Source organism: Siniperca chuatsi, linkage group LG13 (genome assembly GCF_020085105.1).
Source record: "Siniperca chuatsi isolate FFG_IHB_CAS linkage group LG13, ASM2008510v1, whole genome shotgun sequence".
Classification (NCBI taxonomy): Eukaryota; Metazoa; Chordata; class Actinopteri; order Centrarchiformes; family Sinipercidae; genus Siniperca; species Siniperca chuatsi.
Window position 1 is genome coordinate 29517890 of NC_058054.1, and position 26618 is coordinate 29544507.

At 40.8% G+C, this 26618-nt stretch overlaps 1 protein-coding gene across 9 annotated transcripts; it reads right to left on the minus strand.

Annotated features, from left to right (window-relative positions):
• Window positions 1-692: 692 nt before the first annotated feature.
• On the minus strand, window positions 693-25625 carry LOC122887197. Of its 9 annotated transcripts, none has more exons than XR_006380487.1 (4): window positions 24937-25590; window positions 21722-21823; window positions 15420-15984; window positions 14490-15140 (listed from the first exon to the last, which is right to left on the minus strand). XR_006380487.1 is itself a non-coding variant. In XM_044220173.1 (3 exons), exons 1-3 carry the CDS (start codon window positions 25036-25038, stop codon window positions 3224-3226), a joined length of 513 nt encoding a protein of 170 aa, XP_044076108.1. In that variant the 5' UTR covers window positions 25039-25625; the 3' UTR covers window positions 693-3223. The 9 variants fall into 9 exon arrangements, 2 of the variants coding, with proteins under 2 accessions (XP_044076108.1, XP_044076107.1); XR_006380490.1 differs by lacking the exon at window positions 24937-25590 and having other exon boundaries at window positions 15420-15569; window positions 15879-15984; window positions 21722-22780; XR_006380488.1 differs by lacking the exon at window positions 24937-25590 and having other exon boundaries at window positions 14490-14819; window positions 15084-15140; window positions 21722-22780.
• Between the last annotated feature and the right edge of the window lie 993 nt (window positions 25626-26618).

Below are 26618 nucleotides of genomic sequence, written 5' to 3' on the forward strand. Positions count from 1 at the left end.
ATTACTGTTATTGTGTGTTGTCCATCTATTTGGACACATTATATTTTGGTTTTCAAAGTCTGACACTGTAGGCCCTCACTCTGACAAAATTGAGATAAGTGCAAAATCAAACTTAAATAACTGACTTCCCATTGTTTCCCTAACCCTCACACAGTATCTTTTCAACTCTCCTATACCCCCATGCCTCAGTTTGAAAACCTCTTCTCTATGGTAAAGTAAACAATGTCATTTTGGCTGGGAGTCTCAAGCCCCACACTTTGTGCTAACCATAATCTGGACCACATACAAACACCCTTGTAGTGTGCTATGATAACCAACAGATGGTGTTGTTTACTTTTGAGAAAACGTGTGCTGAGTCTAGAACTGATGCTCCTGCCAAGGCAGACAAGAAATGCCACAAAGATCAGGGACTATGTATTCATCTTGCCAAATTAATGTGTAATAAATATATTTGAGGTGGTATTTATTTCACCAACAAAAATTCTCATAAAAGACACTGAAAAAATTATATTCAGGAGTTTTACAGGATAAAACTTACCACCTGTGGAAAATATCACAAAAATATATGTCCCAATAATAGTAGCTTTATTTGTATAGCACTTTTCAATACAGGTAACAAAGTGCTTTACAACAATCAATATAAAACACACCTGCAAATTAAGATAAAATAAAAATAGGCATCACACAATATAAGCGTTTTTATAAAAATGTGTCGTATAAGTGAGATAAAACAGGACTGACTATGCAAGCCTGATCTCCTCTGGCAGATTGTTCCAGAGTGTGGGGGCCCTGACAGCAAAGGCCCTGTCGCTTTTGGTTTTCAGCCTAGACCTTGGAATGGCTAGCAACGCCCTACCAGAGGATCTCAGTCTGCATCCTGGCTCATAGGGGGTTAAAAGGTCAGAAATGTAGGTAGGGCCAGCCCATGCCTGGCCTTAAAAGTAATTAAAAGAAGTTTACAATCAATCCTGAAATAAACAGGCAGCCAGTGCAGGGATGCTAAAACAGGGGTGATTTGGTCACATTTTTGAGTTAAAAGCTGAGCTGCAGCATTTTGGACTAACTGTAGGCAGTGGATTGATTTCTGACTGAGACAGGTATATAGGGAGTTACAATAGTCGAGGCGGGAAGAAATAAAAGCATGGATGAGTTTCTCTATATCTGTAGGTGAAATAAAAGTCTTAACCTTGGCTATATTTCTCAAAATATATAAACATGACTGAACAACTTTCTTTGCACGGGGTTCGAAACACAACTCCTGATCAAAAACTACCCCAAGATTTTTGGCTGAGGGCTTTGCATAAGTTGCTAGTTCACCTAGGTTTGCCATGATTTGAATTCTGTTTGCAGGGGGACCAAGTACAATGACGTCAGATTTTGTAACGACTTTTACTTCCTCTAGATAATCAAGTTTGATCGTCAGCTCAGAAGAGAGGGACAAGAATGCATTTGAAAATTTACTAGCTGTTGTTGAGTTGATGATGCGAGAGCAGAAGGGAGCCAGTGTAACTTTAGGCGGCGGAGAATAATACAGATTAAACATATTATGATGATCAGATAAACAGAAATTAATAAGCTCCATGTTATCATGTTTGATCTTATAATGTGTAGACCCTGTGGGTTGTAAAACAAAATTAACTACTAGGAGGTTGAGAAATTCACCCTTGAGTGCATCACTAGGACAACATACAGTATATGAATATTAAAATCACCAATAATACAGACCCGGTCATAATTAGGTAGAAGCAGGGAGAGCAGGTCTGACAATTCAGAGATGAAAATGCCATTAGGTGTAAGAGGGTGATAAACTGAGAGAAATAAAATAGGCTGGTGTTTGTTAACAGAAAATACCAGGCTTTCGAAGGAGGAACTCTCTACAGGATACAGGCTTATAGAAAAAATTGTCTCTGTGCTTAACAGCGACTCCCCCACCTCGGCCAGACAGCCGAAGTTTCTGAGCATAAGAAAAGGCTGGAGGGGTTGCTTCATTCAAGGTACTGTATTCCGCTGCTTTTAACCATGTTTCAGTCATACAAAAATTATTATTACATCATTAGATGTAATAAAATCGTTGCATAAAAATTTGTTTAAAAATTTAAAAGGCAGATTTTTACAGGTATGCTTGGGAGAGCAGAAGGGAGAGGGTTAAGATGCATGTAGATTAAGTTACCTACATTCACTTTTCTGCCAGTGGGGGGCAGAGTAAATTTTTTTGGTCTACTATAGTTAATTCTGACAGGAAGGACAAGTCCATTATTTGGCCTGTAGAAGGAACTGGGGGCAAAGAGGAGCAATTAGTGACCAGTGTGTAGTCCAGAGCCATTGTGGAGCTAGTAGCGGCCAGCCATTGGCATGAGGCTGTAGTAACTGCATGAAAAATGTTTGTTGAAAGTGCCTTTGTGCCATGGAAGCTGGGGTGAATACCATCTCCGCTAAAAAAGGAGGCTTGTTTTCAAAAAAGGTTAAATTGTCGATAAAAAACACATTGTGAGATGGACAGGCTGACTGCAGCCATGTGTGGAGAGAGAGCAATCGTCTAAAACGTCTTATGCCCCTGCCCAACGAGGGAATAGGGCCTGAGATGAGGACGGATTTACCACAGTTTTTGAATTCATTAAAAAGACGGTTAAAATCCTGTTTTAAAAATTCAGACTGCTGCTTGTTGTAATCGTTAGTGCCAATATGGATGATAACATTGTGAACATGAGGGTGTTTGCTGAGAAGACACGGGATCTGCTGCATGACGCCTACAATTTTTGCACCTGGTAGGCCGTAAGTCACTACAGTTTTTGATTTAATATGTCTTACTATGGAACCATAGACGATCATGGACATAATGTGCAGTGGAGGCTTGCAGTGATGGGATGTGGGCACAGCCTGGGGAGTGCATCCTTCTGACGGAGTGGATGGAGAAGGGTGGACAGAGTAGTGGGCAGGAGCCTACCACCCTGCGGGACGGGGTTCTCAGGCATGGCTGGTGGAGGGATTGGAAATGACAGTGAACTGAGGGGTCTATGGGACAGCAGGGGAGGTGGAGAAAATGACTGGTAATCCGCAGGCCAGAGGAGGGAAGTCCTGCAGGTTGAGGATGTTGTATTTATTTTCCAGCTGGATGTCATAGTGAGGACATGTAGGAGGAGAGCACCTCCCTCTTCTGCTGCGAGCACCGACCAGCTTCCAGGACTTGTGGTGGGAAGGACTGGAGCTGACCAGGGCTTTAGCCTTAGCCCCAACCAGGAGTTGTCGGAGGAGGAGGTGGATCAGCAGCAGGAGAGCGAGCGATGGTACCAGACTCTGGAGAAGAGGCAGCTTCAGCAGCAGGACACGGAGCAGTGGCATCAGGCTCACGGGCACAGGTTGAGTCAGCTTGTGCTGGACTAAAAGTGATAGTATCCAGGAGTTTTTCTGTTTCCTGGACCTGGTACAGCATGGAGATTCTTCCCTCGAGCTCAGCAATCTTTTTGGCAAGGCAGAAGCAGCTGACACAGCCAGATGGGGAGGTGAGTGAAGCCATAGATTGTTGATTGGGTGGCTGGGGAACAGAAATAAAGAGGAGGACAGTTCAAGGGCTAAAAGTGCAAAATTATTTAGTGATCAGTTGTGGAGAGCAGCAACCACAGACAGGGAGGGCCCAGGCACTTACACGCAGGGGCCTTTGACCAGAGCCCACATCATTAGATATGGTTTTAGCAGAGGTGACCAGAGAACCACATTAAACATCAAGCAGCGGCATGGCATGCGGCTTCAGCTTGCAGTTTGTAGCGTCTTGAAAGTATCTCTGGTCCTCCTAAAAAGTTAGCTCCCATGCAATGCTAAAGACCAGCCAGTTGTGCTTTGGATGGGAAAGTGAACAAAACTACTTAAAATCCACATCCAATAACTAAAACAATTTTTCCGGTTAAAAGATATAGTTAAAAACAACCAAGATCTAACATCAAAAAAATCTGGGTATAAACAAGATAAAAAGTCAATTTTAGACACATGGCGCATGCGCATAGAGGTAGAAAGTAAACTCATAGTCAAGTACTTGGCAGGTTTCTAGATTTGCGATGAATTGTCTTTCAGTGCCAATGCCCAAATCACAATCGAGAAAATATGTTGAGAGATACTGGTTTAAATAGCTGGTTTAAATCCTATCTATCACATCGATCTCAGGTTGTACATGTTAACGGCGAGTCCTCCGTGCATGCCAAAGTTAGTCACGGAGTTCCACAAGGTTCTGTGCTTGGACCAATTCTATTCACCTTGTATATGCTTCCTCTAGGCAGTGTTATTAGGAAGCACTCCATAAACCCTCATTGCTATGCAGATGATACCCAATTATATCTATCGATCAAGCCAGCTGAAACTAATCAGTTAGCTAAACTTCAAGCATGCCTTAAGGACATAAAGACCTGGATGACCTGCAATTTTCTAATGTTAAAATCAGACAAAACTGAAGTTATTGTACTTGGTCCCAAACACCTCAGAGACACATTATCTAAAGATATAGTTACTCTAGATGGCATTGCCCTGGCCTCCAGCACCACCATAAGGAACCCCGGAGTTATCTTTGATCAGGATTTATCCTTTAACTCCCACATGAAACAAACTTCAAGGACTGCCTTCTTTCACCTACGCAACATTGCAAAAATCAGGCACATCTTGTCTCAAAATGATGCCGAAAAACTAGTGCATGCATTTGTTACTTCTAGGACTATTGCAATTCCTTATTATCAGGCTGCCCGAATGAGTCCCTTTAGACTATCCAGTTGATCCAGAATACTGTGCCACGTTTACTGACAAGAACTAAAAAGAGAGCTTATTTCTCCAATATTAGAGTCTCTGCACTGGCTCCCTGTAAAATCCAGAACAGAATTTTAAATCCTTCTCCTCACCTACAAAGCTCTTAATGGTCAGGCACCATTGTATCTTAAAGAGCTCATAATGCCTTATTACCCCGACCAGAACATTGCGCTCCCAGGATGCAGGATTACTTGTGGTTCCTAGAGTCTCTAAAAGTAGAATGGGCGCCAGAGCCTTCAGCTATCAAGCTCCTCTCCTGTGGAATCAGGTCCCAGTTTGGGTTCGGAAGGCAGACACCATCTCCACATTTAAGAGTAGGCTTAAGACTCTTTGATAAAGCTTATAATTAGGGCTGGCTTGGGTGAGTCCTGAACCATCCCTTAGTTATGCTGCTATAGGCCTAGACTGCTAGGAGACTTCTGATGATGCAACTCTTTCCTCTCTCCTCCTCTCCCTCTCCATCTGTATGCATTTTTATCCCATTACTGCATGTTACTAACTCAACATCTTCTCTCTCCCGTAGTTTTGTGCTTTCTCGTTTCGCTCCTCTCTCCTTTTGTCGCTTTCAGCAGGTATTTCTGCCTCCAGAGCTGCAGAGACTGGATCTGTGGTTGTGGGCCACCTGCTGCCCTCAGTGTTCCTGCTGACATTATTTTTCCTATAGCTGTCATTCCTATTATTACTAATGTATTAATATGAACACTACAATTACTATTCTACTATATAAAGAAAAAAATTCTACATGGTCTTTGCATTGCATGAATTTGTGCTATATAAATAAAATTGAATTGATTTACAGTAATGTTAATCTGCATTTTACAGTTCATACTTATTTCACAAAGTTCTATGAGACTGGCTTGTCACATCTTAAAGTTGTTGCATTTGACGGCCCTTCTAATCCATTATCTTCCCTTCTAATCTGACCTGCAGTCTGCTTTCTAATGCTACATTGGTGGCTAAAGAGCTCCATTTTCACAGTAGATTGCTTTCTAATGGTTTCAGCCATCAGCGCACCTTCCAGTCTTTAACAGGCTCTGACACGGCCTTCAGGAAACATGTGGAGGAGACGTTGACCCAGCTGAGAGGATCTTCCTGCAGTCAGCAGGTTTCTCTCTACAGGACACTGGCAGATGATGGAAAAAGCCCTTCATCTGACATGGAACAACAGACGGGCCAGATCCCATCTCAGCACTCCTCATCCTCCCACAACCCCCCAGCTCATCTCCTTCCCTGACTTTCTTCTCCTGCTTTCTCTGTTTGTCCACTCTCCTCATCTCTGTTTGGCTCTATTCCCCCATTCTCGCTCCCTCCATCCTCTCTCTTACTCTGCAGCACCAACAGGATTTCTTTCAAGAAAGATATAAAGCTTACTGATGGTCTTAAGTTGCTGAAATTATATTTTTAATATTCCAATGTTGTTGATCACTACTAATTATGTAATGAATAAAGCTCCTCACATATTCCAGTTTCAATATATGTATGTCAATAACTAAAGAACATACATTACTTTTATATATGTTAACATGCATGTCCATATGAAATGATCATATTTGACCATTTTTGTCAAATATGGTGAGAAATGAGACATGTATGTATGTCAGCATACATATGTGTTCATATATGCAATAAATACTGTTTATTGTATTTACTGTATGCTTGTAATATCCCATGTTATCCTTGTATGTGCACATTGCACCACATACATGTGAATGTATGGAGAACAATGTTTATTCTCAAAAATGTTGACTTGTGTGGTCAGGAATATAATGAACAGTATAACAGTGTAATACACAATGTTTTTTTTTACCATATATAATATAAGCTAGCAGTAATATATGATTGATTTGTATATGATTGTACATGTTTACATATATGTAGCATACTTCATTTCATTTGAATATACTGTATGTTCATATAATTAAAAACATAAAGCATACAGTAGTATATTGGATTGTATTTTATTGGCATGTATATTGACAGACATTTTGATACAAAATTGCCATAAATTACCATATGTGGCATTTTTTGGTCTGGGTCTATGTTTCATGTTTTGGACTTTGTCCCGTAGTTCCAATGAAGAGAAATCAGTATACAATATTTTGTATATTATTGATATTTTAGACAATAGTGTAATTCCAACTCTGTGTCAACAGTTTGTATTTGCCCCTTTCCTGTTTCAACATGCCCCCGTGCACAAAGCCAGGTCCATAAAGAAATGTTTTTCCCAGTTTGGTGCGGAAGAACTTGACTGGCCTGCACAGAGCCCTGACCTCAACCCCATCCAACACCTTTGAGATGAACTGGAACTGCGATCCAGACAACATCAGTGTTTGACCTCACTGATGTTCTGGCGGCTGAATGGGAGCAAATCCCTGCAGCAGGTTCAACAGAGTGGGGGCTGTTATGGCAGCACATTAATATACATGGTGTCACTATCACATGTTCAACAGTACATACAGTGGTGTGAAAAAGTGTTTGCCCCCTTCCTGATTTCTTATTTTTTTGCATGTTTGTCACACTTAAATGTTTCAGATCATCAAACAAATTTAAATATTAGTCAAAGATAACACAAGTAAACACAAAATGCAGTTTTTAAATGAAGGTTGTTATTATTAAGGGAAAACAAAGTCCAAACCTACATGGCCCTGAGTGAAAAAGTGATACTGGAGCCTGTCTCAGGATGCAATGTACACAAAGGTTGCTATATATATTATATATATTATTGAAGGGCTAACACAGATGGATGGGTTCACATCATGGGGATGATCACACATGCTGTATCTATGAGCTTTTTACAGTCTCTAAAGAGTTGCATGTCCTTGGACTGAAGGAGGAAACATGGAGATGTATAAAAGAGATGTCTGTAAAACTGTCAACAGGACACCTGAAACTGCAAGCAAGGTCAAGTATTACTCTTTGTATTATGAATTTTTAAACCATGATGGTTTTATATTTGTAAGTCTAGTCTAGAAAAGCTTCCCAATGTAAAGTCTATGGCCCAAGCGGGAAACACTAATGAGCATGTGCAGTGGGACGAACAACGTGGAAGCACAACGTTGTTATAATACATCCATCCAGGAGACTGCTGTTGTTTCCTGTTTCCTAGCAACTGTCAACAAAGTTTTTCAAAAAGCATGACCACGATCATTCCATATTCTTAGCAAAGTAGTCATTTTAACCCAAACCATTATCTTTCCCTAAACTACCTAAATAGTTTTTGTGCCTAAACCTTACCAAACTGTGACCATAGTGTTGTGACATCATAAAACAGATTCATTTTTCAACAGTGATTTGTCACAGAGTAATGATCATCCTGCTGATAGGGGTATGAGATCAGGAAACACTTAGATGTGACATTCTGGAAGTCATGGATAAACACCAGGCACACAGAGAGGATCGAGGCTTAAATTTAAGCCATGTCCACACTAATAAAGGGGCATGTAAAAATGCACCTCTCTTCCTCAATCCACATTAAATTACATCCACAAAAACAGAGCTTTTCAAAAACACTGTACTGCTACATAGCAGCAATATAAAGGAATCTGCCTTTTGTGACTTGCAACTGTCTCCGGGATGATTATTAATTATTATTATTGTTATTATTATTATTATAATTATTCAGTAACTATATAATATAGTTGCAAACAAGAAAACTGAAAGATATGTGAATGACAACACCTGTGCTTTGTGATCAGCTCTACTGAAACACAAAATAAGTGCTCCCAGAAAGAGCTGGTGAGACATAGAAGAGCATTACCCTGCTCAGATCACAATCCAATTCAAATTCAAAGAGCTTTATTGGCAAGACCATAATCAGAAACAGCATTAATTGAATACTGACATTAGCTTACATATAGTCTGAACATTGTTTTGGAAAAAAGAAGACGAAAAAAGTATCTGACCATGTTTTCACCATGCTCTTTAATAGAAGATGCCTCTGATGGACCATTTCATTGTTTCCATTTGCCATTAAACTAAATGCAATGAAGAACATTTTTAACATTTTTATTGTTTCTCTGCTTTTAAATGTAGCAGGTAAACATTTAGAAAACAATATGAACACACTAGTGTGGACAGAACCCTATTGTGAACAGTCACCATCTGGCCACTATGTCTACAAACAGAAAATGCTTTGTTTGGTTGTATGTGTCAGTTAAAGAAAATGTTTGGTTTTCAGGTTGGCTTGGTCTCTGTAAAGGTTACTTCAGTACTACCATCATTTGTTGGACCTTATTAGCTAAGACAACCCGTGGTCAGAGCAGTGTGTGGACCTTGACGATGTGTGTGTGTGGGTGTGTGTATGTGGAGGTGTGTTCCTGTGACCTTGATAAGCTGCATATGGCCTGCAGTTTTTTTTTTTTAACTGTGAGCCCCCCACTGCAGAGGCTTAATGAGCAGCACCGGAGTATAGACACACACACCTGTACAAACAGTATGCAGACGTCAAAGCGAGTGGCACTTGTTTCCTGTCCTCTCAGATTACAGCTAAAGACCAAACTGATTTATGCCTCATTTTAAACAAACATCCTTTCTGTGATAGATTGTTATAAAACATAATCAAAATTTTGCCAGTTCTTAATATTTTATTAGAATTTTTGGCAAGACTGGGTCCGCACTGAGGGGCTTCTGCTCTCCTCAGGTGCTGCTGCATTTTCATTACTCGGAAGCATCGATGGACTTTCATTGTCCTTAGTCGTGGATGATCCACCTGCATTAATTAAAATCAGAAAAATTGTGATTTATCAGAAGTCTTTTTCTAAGCTGCAACCAGTCTGTCTGTCAGTCTCAAATCTGAGGGGTGCAATAACTATTTGTGCCACTACGCATTAGTGGACACTTTTCATGTATGCTGCAGCCTCACACAAACCTACAATGGTGATTGTGGTTGTTAAAACAACAGGATAGCATCTGGACTAAGGCAGTGAATAATTCCTCACAAATTCTTCAATATATACACTATACAAATAATTCATCTATATTTACAACTAAAACCTAACAGCTGGCAACTCCATTCTAGTCCCGAGCAAGGCAGCTTTGACGTAAATTTTTCTGACGAAGGAGTAGTTTCTTTGGTTTTGACAAATGAAACTTAATTTGAAAACATACATCATCATCTCCATAGTCATAAAAAAACCATAGTCACAAAATGCCATTCATACCGTATAACTTAAAAGCTAAATCAGTTGTAATGACACTGCAATTGTATTTTTGTCATCATCACCATGTGAACATGCGCAATATACACATCGCAAAAGACTGCCTGAAACACGATAAATAATAAAAATCATTCTCTTTAGGGATGAGTACTAAAACCCGGTATTAAATGGGCCCTGGGGCTAAAGACCGTAGTATTTAGTATCACGCTGCAGAATCTCCCCTGCTCTCTGTCGGGGCTGAGCTCCTCAGCGAAGCCAGTGGACAATAGAGCAGAGGCCACGCTGGAGACAGTTCAGTTCAATTCAATAAAATTTTATTTATATAGCGCCAATTCATAACAGAAGTTATCTCATTGCACTTTTCCTATAGATTTGGTGACAGTGGCAAGGAAAAACTTCCTTTAAGAGGCAGAAACCTTGGACAGACTAAATGGTGGGCAGGTTTTGAGAGAGCGAAAGAGAGAGAGAGAGAGGTTTTGAGAGAGATTTTTTTTAAAAAATAGAATAGTAATCGTAGTGTTAATATTAATAAATTAGTAATAATAGGAATGACAGCTATAGGAAAAATAATGTCAGTATTAGTAATAGACCCAATAACAAAAACTGTAGTAGCAGTTCTCGAGCAGGAACATGGGGGCAGCAGGTGGCCCACAACCACAGATCCAGTCTCTGCAGCTCCGGAGGCAGAAATACCTGCTGAAAGCGACAAAAGGAGAGAGGAGCGAAACGAGAAAGCACAAAACTACGGGAGAGAGAAGATGTTGAGTTAGTACAGAACTTTGTGGAACTCCGTGACTAACTTTGGCATGCACGGAGGACTCGCCGTTAACATGTACAACCTGAGATCGATGTGATAGATAGGATTTAAACCAGCTATTTAAACCAGTATCTCTCAACATATTTTCTCGATTGTGAGTTGGGCATTGGCACTGAAAGACAATTCATCGCAAATCTAGAAACCTGCCAAGTACTTGACTATGAGTTTACTTTCTAGGACTCGCCGTTAACATGTACAAATGAGACATGTACAAACATGAGACAGTGAAGTCAACCAGGTCACTGAAGTACGTGCAATAAAACCGTAGCAAGTAAAAAGCCAATACTTTATCAATAACCTGTTCAACAAGCATAAACACGTAGAAAATCAATATTATAATCTGCTCTATCCACAGTCTCTCATCTACCTCTGCTATGTTTCCAAAAGCACAACACGCTAGCTCGGCTAATAACGCATTGTTACAAACAAGCTAAAACGAAAACTGTCTGTATGTAATCTAATTGTTTAACTGTACTAAACTTCACTCAGTATTTTGACATCAGAAATATGATGCATTTTAGACTTGTTTCCAGTGAAATATTGAGTTTATAGTGACTTTGCTGTTGTGAAATTTACTGTTGCTGCTCTAGAAACAACATTTTGTTATATTTAAAATATTCAATTCTAATCCTGTTCTGAATTTTAAGGAGCAGTGTGTAGGATTTAGTGGCATTTAGCGGTGAAATTGCAGTGTGCAACCATTTGAATACCGCTCACCTCACCCTTCCCTAACAAACGTGTAGGAGGCCCCGGTGGCCCCAAAAAACACAAACAGCCCTATCTAGAGCGCCAGTGTGTGGTTTGTCCTTTCTGGGCTACTGTAGAAAGGGAGGCTCAATGCAAATACCACCTAGAATTTTTTAAATAGTAATAATGTAATATGTAATGTAATATTAATATTATATATTGTTTTCAATGTAGTGAGTCCATGAGTGGGTCCCCAATAAAATTGTAGTGTTAAACTAATTTTTTATGGTTGTAATTATGGTTATTCATGTATGTTGAAAATGTATCTGGAAATCAAGCAAATAAAATCCCAAATCTGTAAATACACTGCCGACACACAGCAGCTGACAGAAAAAGGAGGTCATATTATACAGAGAAATATGTGCTTTTTCTGAGTGAAAAAAATGTTAAAAAGGGAAGCTACGGGCCAACGACAAAACTACCACCACCATATTTTACTGTTGGTATGATGTTCTTTTTCTGAAATGCGGTGTTACTTTTATGCCAGATGTAATGGGACACACACCTTCCAAAAAGTTCAACTTTTGTCTCGTCAGTCCACAGAGTATTTTCCCAAAAGTCTTGGGGATCATCAATACCTTTGGGAAATTACTCTGTGGACAAAAAAGGGACTTTTCAGAAGGTGCGTGTCCCATTACATCTGGCGTAAAAGTAACACTGCATTTCAAAAAGAACATCATACCAACAGTAAAATATGGTTGTGGTGTGATGGTCTGGGGCTGTTTTGCTGCTTCAGGACCTGGAAGACTTGCTTTGATAAATGGAACCATGAATTCTGCTGTCTACCAAAAACTCCTGAAGGAGAATGTCTGGCCATCTGTTCGTGACCTCAAGCTGAAGCGAACTTGGGTTCTGCAGCAGGACAATGATCCAAAACACACCAGCAAGTCTGAATCACAACCTCTGAATGGCTGAAGAAGAACAAAATGAAGACTTTGGAGTGGCCTAGTCAAAGTCCTGACCTGAATCCTATTGAGATGCTGTGGCATGACCTTAAAAAGGCAGTTCATGCTCGAAAACCCTCCAATGTGGCTGAATTACAACAATTCTGCAAAGATGAGTGGGCCAAAACTCCTCCACAGTGCTGTAAAAGACTCATTGCAAGTTATCGCAAACACTTGATTGCTGTTGTTGTTGCTAAGGGTGGCCCAACCAGTTATTAGGTTTAAGGGGCAATCACTATTTCACACAGGCCCATGTAGGTTTGGATTTAGTTTTCCCTTAATAATAACAACCTTCATTTAAAAACTGCATTTTGTGTTTACTTGTGTTATCTTTGGCTAATATTTAAATTTGTTTGATGATCTGAAACATTTAAGTGTAACAAACATGCAAAAAAATAAGAAATCAGGAAGGGGGCAAACACTTTTTCACACCACTGTATATAGATAAACTGATAGACAAACAGATGGATGGATGGATGGATGGATGGATGGATGGATGGATAGATTCTTCAGTCTCTCATATCTAGGGAACCCTTTAGGACTTAAAGGCAGAATAGGATAGTAGGATTTGTCAGTTGCTGTTTGTAAACACACTAAAACGTTATTTTCTTTTTCATGACGCTTATGTTCTAAAGCACAAATAAAGTTGCCCACACCTTCACACAACCCTGCAGGAAGGAGTCAGTTTCATCCTGTCTGCTGCTCTCTGCTCTGCATGTGTGTGTGTCAGAGTGTGTCTCAGTCAAACAGAAACATAGACCTGCAGCTCTTTATACATCCATAGTCTGCATAGCCCATATCTGCACACTTTGTTTTGGAGATACATCTATGACACAGACACACTGCTGTTATTGGCTGGGGGCTACACACTACTGCCCAAAGGTTGCCAAGAAACATCCCAAACACAGCAAACTAATAAGAAAATACAGGTAGAGGGCAGCGTCTCTGCAGATACAGACACCTCCACACATTTCTAGTGGGTCATAAGTGATGATTGAGAGGGATTATTTTTGTCTATACTTTGTTTTTAAAGAAAATTCTACTTATTCTGCCTTTAAGGAGCAACACATATTACATTGTTCTGTTGAATTTCAGTTTGTGCACTAAAATTACTTTACATTATAATCATTCCCTTAAATTCATTACATTTGTATCTCAATTTAGTCTACTAAATTCCCTTGAATTATTAAATCCTTCAAATTATAAAATTGTGCCCTCCAGTTACTCAAATGACCCAACTACATTACGTCTACAAGTCAACATGGATCGTCTGCATGGAGTTTGGCATATCATTCTCTCCAGCTACATCATGCCAAAGCTATTTCCTTTGGTTTACTTATCAGTATATTTCAGCCAGAATACAATTTAACAGCTGTTACAAACCTCCTTTAGAAAATGTGGCCTGCATGTGATTGACAGAACAGTGCTTTATTTCAGCTGTATCCACATTTACCACATTGTTGATTCGCTTAGTCTTAATAGAAGAGACTGTACATTCTTCTGTAAGTTGTTCCTTTGTTATCATGTTACATTGTGGGAATGTTTTATTTAAGAACATTCTATAATGTGTTACCTCAAAAACGTCCCCAAAACATCCTCAGAATATTACAGGCAAAACGTTCTGCCTTTGTTAACATATCACATTACAGGAACGTTTGATGAAAATCATCAGTCATCTCAGGCCTCAATAACATCCTCAAAACATTTTCAGAATGTTTGCTTTGAGAATGTTCTTCCTTTCTTATCATGTAACATAATCTGTGGCCCTGACAACATCATCAAAACATCACCTTTGAATGTTGCAGTTAAAAACATTACGTCTTAGTTAACATTTAACCTTATAAGAACATTATTTGAAATGATAAACATCCTTAGAATGTTCTTTGAACATTGGATTAAAAAGTTTTCTTTAAAACATAATTTGAACTTTTAGGTAACGTTAGCCAATGTTGTGGGAACGTTCCCTGCTGGGATTAATGGTAATGAAAATGGAATTTCCACTCATCTGCTGTCTGTCACAATAAGCACCTCAAAAGCAAATTCCCCCTGATAATATCAAGAGCTTTCTTTATTTCCTGCCATGAAGCACACACTCACACACAGTAAATAAATAAATATATATATATAAAGATTAATTTGCCACATGCATTGTTTACCTGAAGAATCCAAATTAGGGGAAATAATTGAGAGGGCTAGAGTCAGAAATCTCAGAAAGATAGAAATTGAAGTGGGGTGGTGGCAAAAGAGCAATATGAAGAGATAGAGAAGCAGACAGACAAAGAGAGACAGAGAGGAGATAACATTGTTTGAGGTTCAGTTCAGAGACAGAACAGACAGCCAGTGGAGGTCCCAAGGCAATAAAGCGTCATCCTGCTTGGGCTTGTCAAAGGAAAACACATTGATTCTGTTGTCGACTGTGTTTAATCCCTACACATAGGCTACTGACAAACACACAGATAAATACACATAGCTGTATTTCCTACACAGGATATTTTCTTTTGTGGGAGCAGAAAGACTGAAGTCCAAACCCAATTAAGGGTAACACAGACTGGCGGCATTTGAGTGTCACACACACACACCCATTGTCTTCTATGTAAGCCCTCACGCCAGCACACTGTGTCTTCACAAGGATACACTGCTGTCCAATTTCCCTCTGTTGGGACCTCACCACATGGGGATCAAAGGAGAGGCCTACATGGGGAAAACAAAGCCTTAACAGAGGTCTACATGTAGAAATGTTAGCCTGAAACAACAAAACAGCGCAAAACCCCTCAGGTCTGTTAAATCGCACCTGAGTGCAAGATTTGAGCTTGAATCCAAATCCTGGGTTCTTACTGAACAAGCCCCAGGAGTGCAGGAAACTCCTGTGACGCAGCTGTGACATCACCAAGCCTATAAACTCCAGTGTGTCAGTTTTGCCATTGCCATTCCACTGCGGTGCAAATTGTTACATGAGGCGAATCAACTCACTGGAAGAGGGAGCTGAGCCACACGTCCAACTGGTAGGAGACCCCAGGGTAGACCCAGAATGGGCTGGAGAGATTATATATCTCATCTGGCTTGGGAACGCCCCGGGATCCCTCAGAAGGAGCTGCAAAATGTTTCTGGGGAGAGGGACATCTGGACTACTTTGGTTAGCCTGCTTCCACCACAACCCAACCGATGGATATTACAAATACAAACAAATATGACTAAATATCAAAATGTAAATAATAATAAATAATATTCAACTGCAAAATTTCCCATGATTGTGGAATCTAACAATTATTCCAAATGATCATGGTCAGCTCAAATAATCACAATCAGGCGATCATGTAATAATTGCAACAGGCCTACTGAGTGTAGACAGAGCCTGAAGGCCTGCTGTGGATCTATGAATGTGGTTAATTGTAGTTTCTGGTCTGGGTTCAGGGTTCAGAGGAGGGCTACCTGAGGAAGGCTGCTCTCAGGTCAGTCGTCATTGACTCGAGTCCAGTGTGGGACCAGGAAGGATCAAGTTCAGTCTCAGAGCCACACACTTCCTGTCATTCCTTGCCTGATCAGCAGGGACAGGAAAAGGAACAGGTGAAAGACTGAACTGTGTAGGAAAACATGCCAACATTCGTCTGTGCTTATTTTCGATCTGTGCCTTTACTAAATATCCCTGAATGTTCAATTCAATTCAGTTTTATTTATATAACGCCAATTCATATCAGAAGTTATCTCATTGCACTTTTCCTATTGAGCAGGTCTAGACTGTACTCTTTATATTATTATTCACAGAGACCCAACAAATCCCACCATGAGCAAGCACTTGGCGACAGTGGCAAGGAAAAACTCAGACTCGGTGGACGGCCATCTGTCGCTGCCGTGTTGGGTTGAGAGAGAGAGCATACAGTAGGACAATACAAATTCCACATACAAATTTAAAATAATAATAATGTAATGGTAGTGGTAATATTAATATTAATGAAACAATATTAGTAATAATAATGATAGGAATAATAATGAAAAATATTTTTAAAATTAAAAATGTTAAAAAATTAAAATTGCAATAAGACTTATAATAATAATTGTAGTAGCAGTTATCAAGCAGGAACATTTTTTATTATTTATTCATAACAGAAGTTATGAATACAACAACATTATCACTCATTTGTTGTGGGGTTTGTCCACCTGATGAATGTAAGTCCAATATTCACTCTGTTTTAGCTCTCATTTGGTCTCCACCAACTCCTGAGAAAAAAATCAGGTTCTTTAGCTACTAAATGCTCTACTATGTTCGCCTTCTAGTCTCTAACTGTGTCTTTGTGCTGTTTGTTGCCAAGCAGGTAGTGTACATTCAGTTTATCAGAGCCTTTTCACTAAAAACAGCTGTCTGTTGCTGCTAGAAACCAGGTTGATGAAAGCAGTTTGTGGAAAAACCAAAACAATGAGCTGAAAGAGGCTAAAAGTTCTGTAGAGCACAGGAAAACTGCAAAGCTGGTGGTAATTCTCTGTAGGTTTGTCACTGCAAGCAACACTTTTCACCTTACATATAGTCATATAATTCATTATTTTATATATTGATTAGCATCAAAAAGGCCAAGCACTGCTACAAGCTAAAGTTAGAGGAGCGCTTTTCCAACTCCGACCCTCGACGCATGTGGCAGGGCATCCAGGTCATCAGCAACTACAAACCCCCGTAGCTTTAACAACTTTTATGCTCGCTTCGAGAGAGACAATAGGGAAACTGCCACCAAGCTCACACCCTCAGCTGACCACCCGACCATCACACTCACCTCCACAGATGTCTACACTGCACTGAGCCGGATCAACCAGCACAAGGCTGCTGGACCACACAGCATCCCTCAGCAGAGCCTCTACTCCCTCTTCACACTCGACTGCAGGCCTGTGCATGGATCTAATACCATCATTAAGTTTGCAGACGATACTACAGTGATTGGTCTCATCAGCAACAACGATGAGACTGCCTACTGGGAGGAGGTCCAGCACCTGGCCACATGGTGCTCAGACAATAACTTGCTCCTCCTAACACCTCCAAGATAAACAAGCTCATCATGGACTTCAGGAAGGAGAGAGGAGGCACGCATGACCCCATTCACATTAACGGGATGGCTGTTGAGCGTGCCTCCAGCTTCAAGTTCCTGGGGACCCATATTTCGGAGAACCTGTCCTGGACCACTAACACCTCCTGCCTGGTCTAGAATCAGAATCAGAAATACTTTATTGATCCCCGAGGGAAAACTTTGTTACAGCTGTTCACTATCACATCAGTGCACACAGGAATAGAAGTACTAAGCCAATCAAAATATAATACACAGTACAAAGTGGATATAAGCATAAAATTAAAATAAGTGTAAAGTACAAAGTGAATTTACCGGTTGATGTAAGTATGTACGGAATAATAATACAATGTAATAATATAATACAATGTAATAATATAAGTAATAAGTAATAGTGCATGAATTCTCAAGTTAAGTGTAGCTTATTAAGATTATAATGAGACGGTGGATATTGCACAGCAGTAATAGAAGTATGAATAAATATCAATAAATAGGGAATTTTAAACTGAAAAGAGTATATTGCACAGCAGTATTAAACAGAGAATATTGCAATTATTTCAACTATTGCAGTGATGTTAATGGTCCAATGTCCAATTTAATGACTTAGGGTCATATAGACTGACACTTAAAGAGTTTGATGGCCACAGGCAGGAATGACTTCCTGTGGTGCTATGTGGTGCTTTTTGGGGGGATGAGTCTTTCGCTGAAGGTGCTCCTTTGTTTGACCAGCACGTCATGGAGCGGGTGGGAGACACTGTCCAAGATGGCATGTAGTTTGGCCAGCATCCTCCTCTCTGACACCACCGCCAGAGAGTCCAGCTCCACCCCAACAATGTCACTGGCCTTATGGATCAGTTTGTTGAGTATGTTAGCGTCCGCTACCCTCAACCTGCTGCCCCAGCATTCAACAGCATACAGCATACAGCCTCTTCTTCCTGAGGACACTGAAGAAGAACCAACTGTCCTCAGCTATGCTGGTGAACCTCTATCGCTGCACAGTAGAGAGCATCCTAACCAACTGTGTCACAGTCTGGTATGGGAACTGCTCTGCTGCAGAGCACAAGGCACTGGAGCGGGTGGTGAAAACTGCCCAGCGCATCACAGGGACTACACTTCCAGCCATTGAGGACATCCAGAGGAAACGCTGTCTGCATTGAGCCCGCAGCATTCTTAAGGACTCCTCTCACCCCGCCCAGAGACTGTTCTCTCCCCTGCCTTCCGGACAAGGACCAGCAGACTGAGAAACAGCTTTTTCCCCAGAGTTGTCTTCCTACTGAACTCTGCCCACCACTGATTCCAATGTCCCCTCATATACCTTAACTTAAATGCTGCTATATTGTATTTGCTGCTGCTAAATTGTTTTTGCTACATGTACCACATGTTCATTTGCATTAGCGGACTATTTATTTATACATATACTGCATCATTTGCACTCCAGCACTATGTACTGAATACTGCAATAACTCATCTACTGCACTGTTAACTATTTCCACAGTGTACAATTTGCTAAAACCGTGCTAGATAGCTCCTCCATTTCTATAGGCCTTTTTCACTGAGTTTTGACAGGTCCCAACAGTAAAACACAGGTGTATTTAATAAAATTAATGATGACTGCATTTCATTAACTGTAAGTGTTCCAGTGCCGGGTTCTGGTATTGTGCATGCTGGTTCACCAGTAAGGCTTATTGGCACAATAAAGGGAACAGAGCCTCATTAATGTTAATGTTACCTGTTCTTTTCCTGTAATGTCTGCTCTGAGAAAAGTCTATTGTTTTTTGCATTGCAGGACAGCAGTGTCCATATGATTTTAAGTACATACTCTTGTATGCTTCAGTCTTGTTTCCAATGTAAAGTGCAGTTAGGACAGTGTTTCAAAATCATCTATTGCAGAGTACAACTTTGTAGGCTCTCAAACTGGCCAATATGAAACTGCATGACTCCACAAGATCATAGTTTTCTCTTAAATTACCCCTTCTTCATATATATATATATATATACACTTCTCCAATATGTATGGAGGCAAATTCCTTGTGAACTAAAACATCCCTAAAATTCCGCCTGATATATTGGCTAACTTACATCTCATCAAGTAAAAAGCACTTTTCCACCTATGGCCTTCAATCAGAGAACAAGCAGAGGCTGGGCTCATTCTGAGTCTGACAGTGACTATTGATTGAGAGAGCAGCAAGTAAGAGAGCCCTGGCCAGGTGTATCGATCTGTCCCTGAGCCATTGTCAGAGCTCATCATCTAGTCTAATGATAAAGCTCTGACTAGAAATGCTTCCCGACCTTGAGCAGTGAGAGCTAACAGCACAAACATCAGAACAATACACTGAGCCAATGGATGTTCTTCAGATGGGAAATGTCAGATCTTTATCACACACATTGAGGTTTATTTTTATGGCCTCCTTTTGGAACTAATTATCCTACAAGAAAAAAGCTAAACAGAGAAGAAAAGCAGTCAAACAAGACAGAAAAACATCATATTTAGTCAGCTCAAAACACCAGGTTAACATAGAGCAATACTTCAAATATTGCTTTTCATGCTACTCTGTAAAAAAAAAAAAAAGTGCAGTTACATTGTTTTTTTATGTGTTACACTAACTATACTACTCTATTCAGGCGTGTTTATGTCTGTTGCTGACAGATATTAAACACTAGAGGGAAGCACAGTTCTGAGACAATGACAATATGAGGAATATGGACCACTACTGTACTTACCTTGACAGACAGTAGCTGTTACCTTTAAACATAATGTATTGGAATCAACTCTGCATACCCCTGTCTCTTTATTCATTTTGTGGTGTAAATGTCATGAGCCACTTTTTACATCCTAAGTGAGTTAACCCACGGGCTTCATTAGGACCTACTGTCCATTCAGACTACCTCTATGTATGTGTAAAGTACTTCTATTTAGGTGCAGTGTCCTCACCACTGCAGTCACTTGGTAAATACTTGTATTTGGCTGGCTGTAGTAACAGGGTTTGGGTTCAGGTCACAGCCTTAGCTGAATTACATGGAAACACAATGAGCAGAAGCCATCTTCACCTGCTCATCACTTGAAAATGTGGTAACACTTTATTTTACAGATTCATGATTTCCCAATAATAGTAATAATAATTTCCTCCTACACACTGCCTCCAAAAAATGCTCAAGATTTTTTTAATACAACTATGACTTTTAGACATTACCTCTTCGCCTGGTATATGCTGCATCGTGTATTTCATAAAATTATTAACAATGTTTACAACATAATCAATCAATAGGCTGCAATGCACCTGACAGAATATTGGGAGATGCATGCGCTACTTTGTTGCCTAATCATTTCCTGGAGATAACTAATAGTAATTTGGTATTAATTATAGGGAATATACAGACAATGGTGTCAAGGTCTTATTATTGTTGTTGTTACAGTGTGTTGAATTTATAAGCTGCTGTTGATTTCCAGAGGAATTTCCTTGAAGGAACTGCTTAACTGAAGCCCAAGTCATCAGTCATTAGTATTGAATATATATTATATTATCTTTTATTATTCTCGATGTATGTCAAGTTGTAAGCTTTCCTATAGACACATTTGATAGACACAGCTGATATGCTGTGCACAAAATGACTCTCTAGGTTACACTAGCAAGTATTTAATTCCAATCAAATTCATTTGATTGGAATTAAATATTTGGAAGTGTACCATCTCAAAACGTTGTCTATTTTCCCTGTAATTAGTACCAAATTATACAATTCGTTTTAGGAAACTTCTTGGAAATTATTAGAAATTTCTGGGGCCATTAAATAAAGCTTTAGTGAAAATGTTAAATGTTAGGTTTAGGTAACTAAATATCTTCTGTGAAGCTTAGGGCTAAGTAAGTTATAACCAAAGCTGAGTACCAAATTGAAACAATATACTATTACTATAAAGTATACACTAAGTACTGAGGTTTATAGTATACTGCTTAGGCAGTTAGTATACACAAATTTCATGTACTTTATGTAGTTTTGTACTAACGTGTAGCATTAATACAACTTAATAAAGTCAGCCCCCAAATTATATTGTGATAATTAATAAGCCTCAAAGGGGGCTCACCAAAAATATGCATCATAAAGTCAAGCCAAGTCAAGTCAATTTTATTTATATAGCCTAATATCACAAATCACCAAATGTCCTCAAGAGGCTTTACAATCTCTAGAGCCTACGGAAATATAAGGAAAAACCAAGAGGAGAGGCTGAATCACCTGGATGATGAAGATCCAGATCCGAAACATCTGGAGAGAGACACAGACAGCCAGGGGAAAGAGAGAGGTCCCAGGATGGCCGATGGTCCAGCGCAGAGAAGCCTGAGTGAAAAGAGAGGAGAAAGAGGAGAAACTAGAGAGAGAGAGGCACACAGCTGTGCTTGTGGGACACAAAAAGACAGAGAGTTACATTATAAATACATTAATTGGTACAAAAGATGAAATAGAGTGATTGCACTCAACGTCAGGCTATCAGAAATAATCAGTATTTATACTAAATAACAGAATTTATATTATGAATTAAATTCACCTCAGGGCACCACCCTTAAAAAAGGGAAAACGATAGCCAATGAATTAATTCAGTCTCAATTCTGGAGATTGCTGGGAATCTCCACTGTTACTGTACACAAGTTCTTGACTTGTGTACATTTCATACACACAAACCACAGAATCAAATTCTTTATAAATGAAAGGTTTATTAAACTACTAACTACACACACAGCTAACAACTACTAAACATACAAATTAATGTGATAGGAGATCCTACTTATGACCTAATGCCTCGTAATTACTCTTAGTAATCTATAGCATCAGCCTTAATATTACAGGAAAAGGTTTCACCTGGTGGTTCAAAAGGCCAGGTGGGAAGTTGCACTGGAATGGAGGAGGGAAATGCAGGCTACGTCCACACTAATAGCATGTTTTCAAAAACAATCTCTGTACACATGAGCATTTTAGCACTGTTTCAGAAATAATCTCCGTTCATACCATAGACTGTACATAAAGATGGACGTGTCTCCACTTCTTCCCCGTGTACAAAAATGAAGCCAAAATATCCTGGATATGGGAGCCATCATCACTGGTGACATAATTTGGAGTCAGAGTCTGCGCTGTAGTGATCGGGGTTGACGCCGTGGTATCAACCCATACACCTGGCCGACTCAGTCGCGAGTCGGCCAAGAACAATTATTTGACGCGTACTTAGATTTTTTAGTTTGGCTCATGTCTCATCCGCTAACATGGAGGGGCGGGGTTTATGACCTATACTGCAGCCAGCCATCAGGGGGCGATCAAGATGTTTTGGCTTCACCTTTGGGAAGCTGTCATGTTGTCCATCTTTATATACAGTCTATGGTCCATACTAACGTGCCTGAAAACGCATTTCACATGACCATTCACACTAGGCATGCGCGTGCCGGTGTAAACAAGAAGCAGATTGTTTACTCTGCGGTTGGTTGCTTAGTTGCAGAAAATACTATAAACAAAGAACAGCAATGACGAAAAGTAAGCCCATAGTTTCTTTGCTTTGGACCGACAACAAGGTGGAACTGTAACTGAAAGTGATATGAGTATAAGGCGGACAACGTGGTGGAAAACATAGATTGGGAGTTGTCTCAATGCAAATATCAAGGCTGATGTTGTTTGTTTTCTTCTGGAAAAGGGTAACGTGATAGGGGCGTGACAATGATATGATGTAGCCACAGTGCTGATTCTTGTGTGGAGCTCTCTCATCCTCGGGTGCGCTCGTCCCACTTGGCAACTCGGCTTGAGTTGACTGTCTCTCTCTCTCAGCAAGCAGCAGTATGATAACATCATATTCCAGTTGGGCCCACCCGCATAGGCAAAGGGTAGAGTTCAACCCAAAAGAGTTCAAACGAGAGATGAAGAGAAGAGTGTTCTTTGGGCTTCTTCCTGTTTTATAGTCTTCTGTTAAGGGGGCAGCAGTGTCTGATAAACTTACTCTGATAAACTCACCCCACCCTAGCTCTATCCTGTCTTAATTATTTTTTTTGTTCCAATTCCTTTTCTAAAGAATTAATGAAGATAGTCTAATGCTCCCATGTTTAAAAGCATGGCCTTCCCAGTTGCTGAAAGATAACAAACATTACAAACTCAGTTCCTTTGTTCCTTTGTCCTCCGTCCAGGGATTATACTGAACCTGGATACTGACACTGCTCAGTGCTAGGTCAGTGCCCTGCATGACCTGTGGTAAATTGGTCAGTTGTCACTTAATTTTTTATTAGCGTCATCCTTGAGTCTTTTTCGTGGCCTGGTGATCATGTGAACAGCGAAGTTAGGAAAGGTCCACTCCTGTCTCAATGAAAGACGGAAAATTGGAGTCACCATATTCGCTACACGTGAAATGGGTCAATGTGTGTGCTGAATTGTGATTTTGGAATGACACTGCAAATCCAAGAGTAACTTTATACCAGAATCGCTCTGGCTGAAAGTTTCAAGCCTGTTTTACTTCTGACACACTTTTTGGGTATGGTGAGAAGTGTCCTCTGTTGAGAGCAGACTTCACAGAAGTCTTTTACTGGCCAACACACCCCCTTACTGGATATCAGTTATTGACTGGATGCTGCAGCTGATCGGACTGATCTGATACATCACAACATCACTGGAGTTTCATATTGGAAGGCATTCCCTTCCACCGCAACGACAATGAAGCGAGTTTCATTTCTACTCAGCCTCCATCCACACTCCACTCAACTCAAAGGGCCCCACCACAGGCTTATCAAGTTGGCGATTCTCAGCCTCCTCCTTCATTTCCAACTGGTCTACCCTTATCTCGCCATCGTGCTAGACACGTTTCGGAGGGACGGGTTTCTATAGCTACCATGTCCATTTCACTAACCAGGCAGCTAGCCGGTACAGCAATTCAACCAGGGAACATGCTGGGGCGCCCTCAACTCCGAACTCTACTGCCTCATCTTTGCAACCCGTACATCCCTCTCCTGCGAGTTATGCGGAGCCCCCTCCCACCCTGCCACAGCATGCACAGTCAGCACTCCACCACCTCGCTTACGTCCCTCTTCCTCACATAATGCCCCAGTTTTTAATCGTTTATCACCCATCGCACCCCCACCTCCCATCATCCCTAGGCCCACAGATATACATCATAGTTAATGTCCCCATGCCAAAAGGAGTTGACAAATGGGAAAGGCCAATCCTCTACCAGGGAACAACTTCAATGACCTGGGCGGCACTCTGTCCTCCTGCACGTCTGCTCCTCCCAGGAGCTCATGCCAGGAGCACCTGTCCCCACAATCCAACCACACCCGAAAACTGACTAGGACAGCACCTCATCATACCCATTAAGGTAAATGTCCTTGCCATTGCTCTACAAAACCATCATCTTGCCCATTCATCCACATTTCTGCCGTTTTTTCTGGGTTTGCTGGAAAAGAGAATTATTTTTCTGTGCGCCTTACCTTCGGCTGCAGAAGCAGTCCCAAGATCTTCGACTCTCTGTCAGAAGCCCTGTGCTGGCCAACAACTACAGACTCCCTTACATGCCCCATCTTCTCGACCATCCTTCTTCTATGATGATGTCATCACTCAACCCAAGGGCCAGGTGACCGGTGGAAGGACTCAGGGCCAGGGGACCTTGGGGCTGGATAGGTACGGGACAGAAGACCCCAGGCAGACGACCAGGAGGCAGGGCTGAAGGGCAGAGCAGGTCCAGAGGACAACCAGTCATGTGGAGCAACTCAGGAGGCCAATGACGAAGACAAAACCCCTCTGGAGGTCAGACAGGAGACCGGCGGCAAAGACAGGAGCCCTCTGGAGGCCAGTAATGTGGCTGGAGATCAGGACCAAGGTCTAACGACTGGAGATCGGAGCCGGAGGCCGGCGACAGGGCAGCAGAGACTGGCAGAGGGAGCCTGTGATGCCAGGAAACCAGGAGGCTGCAGCTCAGGAGGTTCGGGAGACTGCTGCAGCTCAGGAACAGCGGATTGCAGCAGCTTCGGAGTTGTATTCAGCAGCATCTCTGCAAGAACAGGAATGTGTTGCAGCTCAGGGGGTTCAGGAGGCTGCTGTGCAGATGGGAGTGGCTTCTTAGGTCAAGTGTTACCTTTCTGGCAGTTATATTATTAGTATTTCCTGTTTTATCCTGGTAATCCATCTCTCCTCTTGTTACAGACCACTTCACTTTCTGTCCCTCATGTTTCCCACCAGTCTTGATTACATGCTCCACCCTAATTACTTGCACCTGTGCCCTATTGTCTGCATCTACCTGTGTATATAGTCTGCTGCCTTCAGTCACTCTTTGCCAGCTCGTTCCAGCATTCTGTCTCTGTTTTTCTGGTATTCTATCCTGCTTATGTTTTGGATTTTGCCTCTGCCTATTCCTGTTGGATTTGTTTGCTGTCTCCTGACTGCCTGCCTGTGTACCAAACCTGCATTTTGGAAAGTAAAAGACAGTTCTTACCTTACCTCCTGGCATTTTGGTGTCTGCATTTGTGAGTCCTTTGTACCTGACAACCAATTGTTACACAGACATTGTGACAAATATTGTATATTCAAAAATCAAGCATTTTGTTGGCATACTGACTTTTTAATTATATTTAAAAGTTCCATGGAATGTTATCATTACTTCCTTGATGTGATGTATTTCCTTTTGAAACATACATAATGTTGGGGCAAGACACTGAACAGTGCCAATTACATGGGACCTTAAAATTTACTTTTCCTGTGTGAACACAGTACACACTCAACCTGCTTGGTATTCATGTGTATCATGGAGTTGGGAAACAGTGTAAGACCTTTAGTCCCATTACTGGTGTCTAGATGCTGTTCATAGAGGTTATAAAATGGAAAGGTTCATCCTCTGGGTAGTATCAATGTGAGTACATTTCATGACAAATCACTTTCTTGTATACAAGAAGACATTTTGGCCTGGGGGTATCATTAAACAAGAGGTCAGAGGGGGGGGTTCTGAGGACCATGAATATCCAAAGCAAATGTCATGGCCCACAGAAAACTGTAGACACCTCGTCATGAGCCAGAAATTATGTACTGTTCTTTAAGCTTGAATGTAACTAACTTCCCATCTGGAATGGTAAATGGACTGTACTTGTATAGCGCCTTTCTAGTCTTCTGACTACTCAAA

Excerpts from the sequence above, each read along its gene's own strand:
- LOC122887197 (XM_044220172.1), bottom strand. The coding sequence starts at position 25,038 with ATGGTCGAGAAGATGGGGCATGTAAGGGAGTCTGTAGTTGTTGGCCAG. Across the intron at positions 21,877-24,936 it reads GACTGCTTCTGCAGCCGAAG|CTGTGTGCCTCTCTCTCTCT; the intron begins GTAAGGCGCACA and ends CCACAAGCACAG. Across the intron at positions 3,533-21,721 it reads TCTGGATCTTCATCATCCAG|CCACCCAATCAACAATCTAT; the intron begins GTGATTCAGCCT and ends TCTGTTCCCCAG.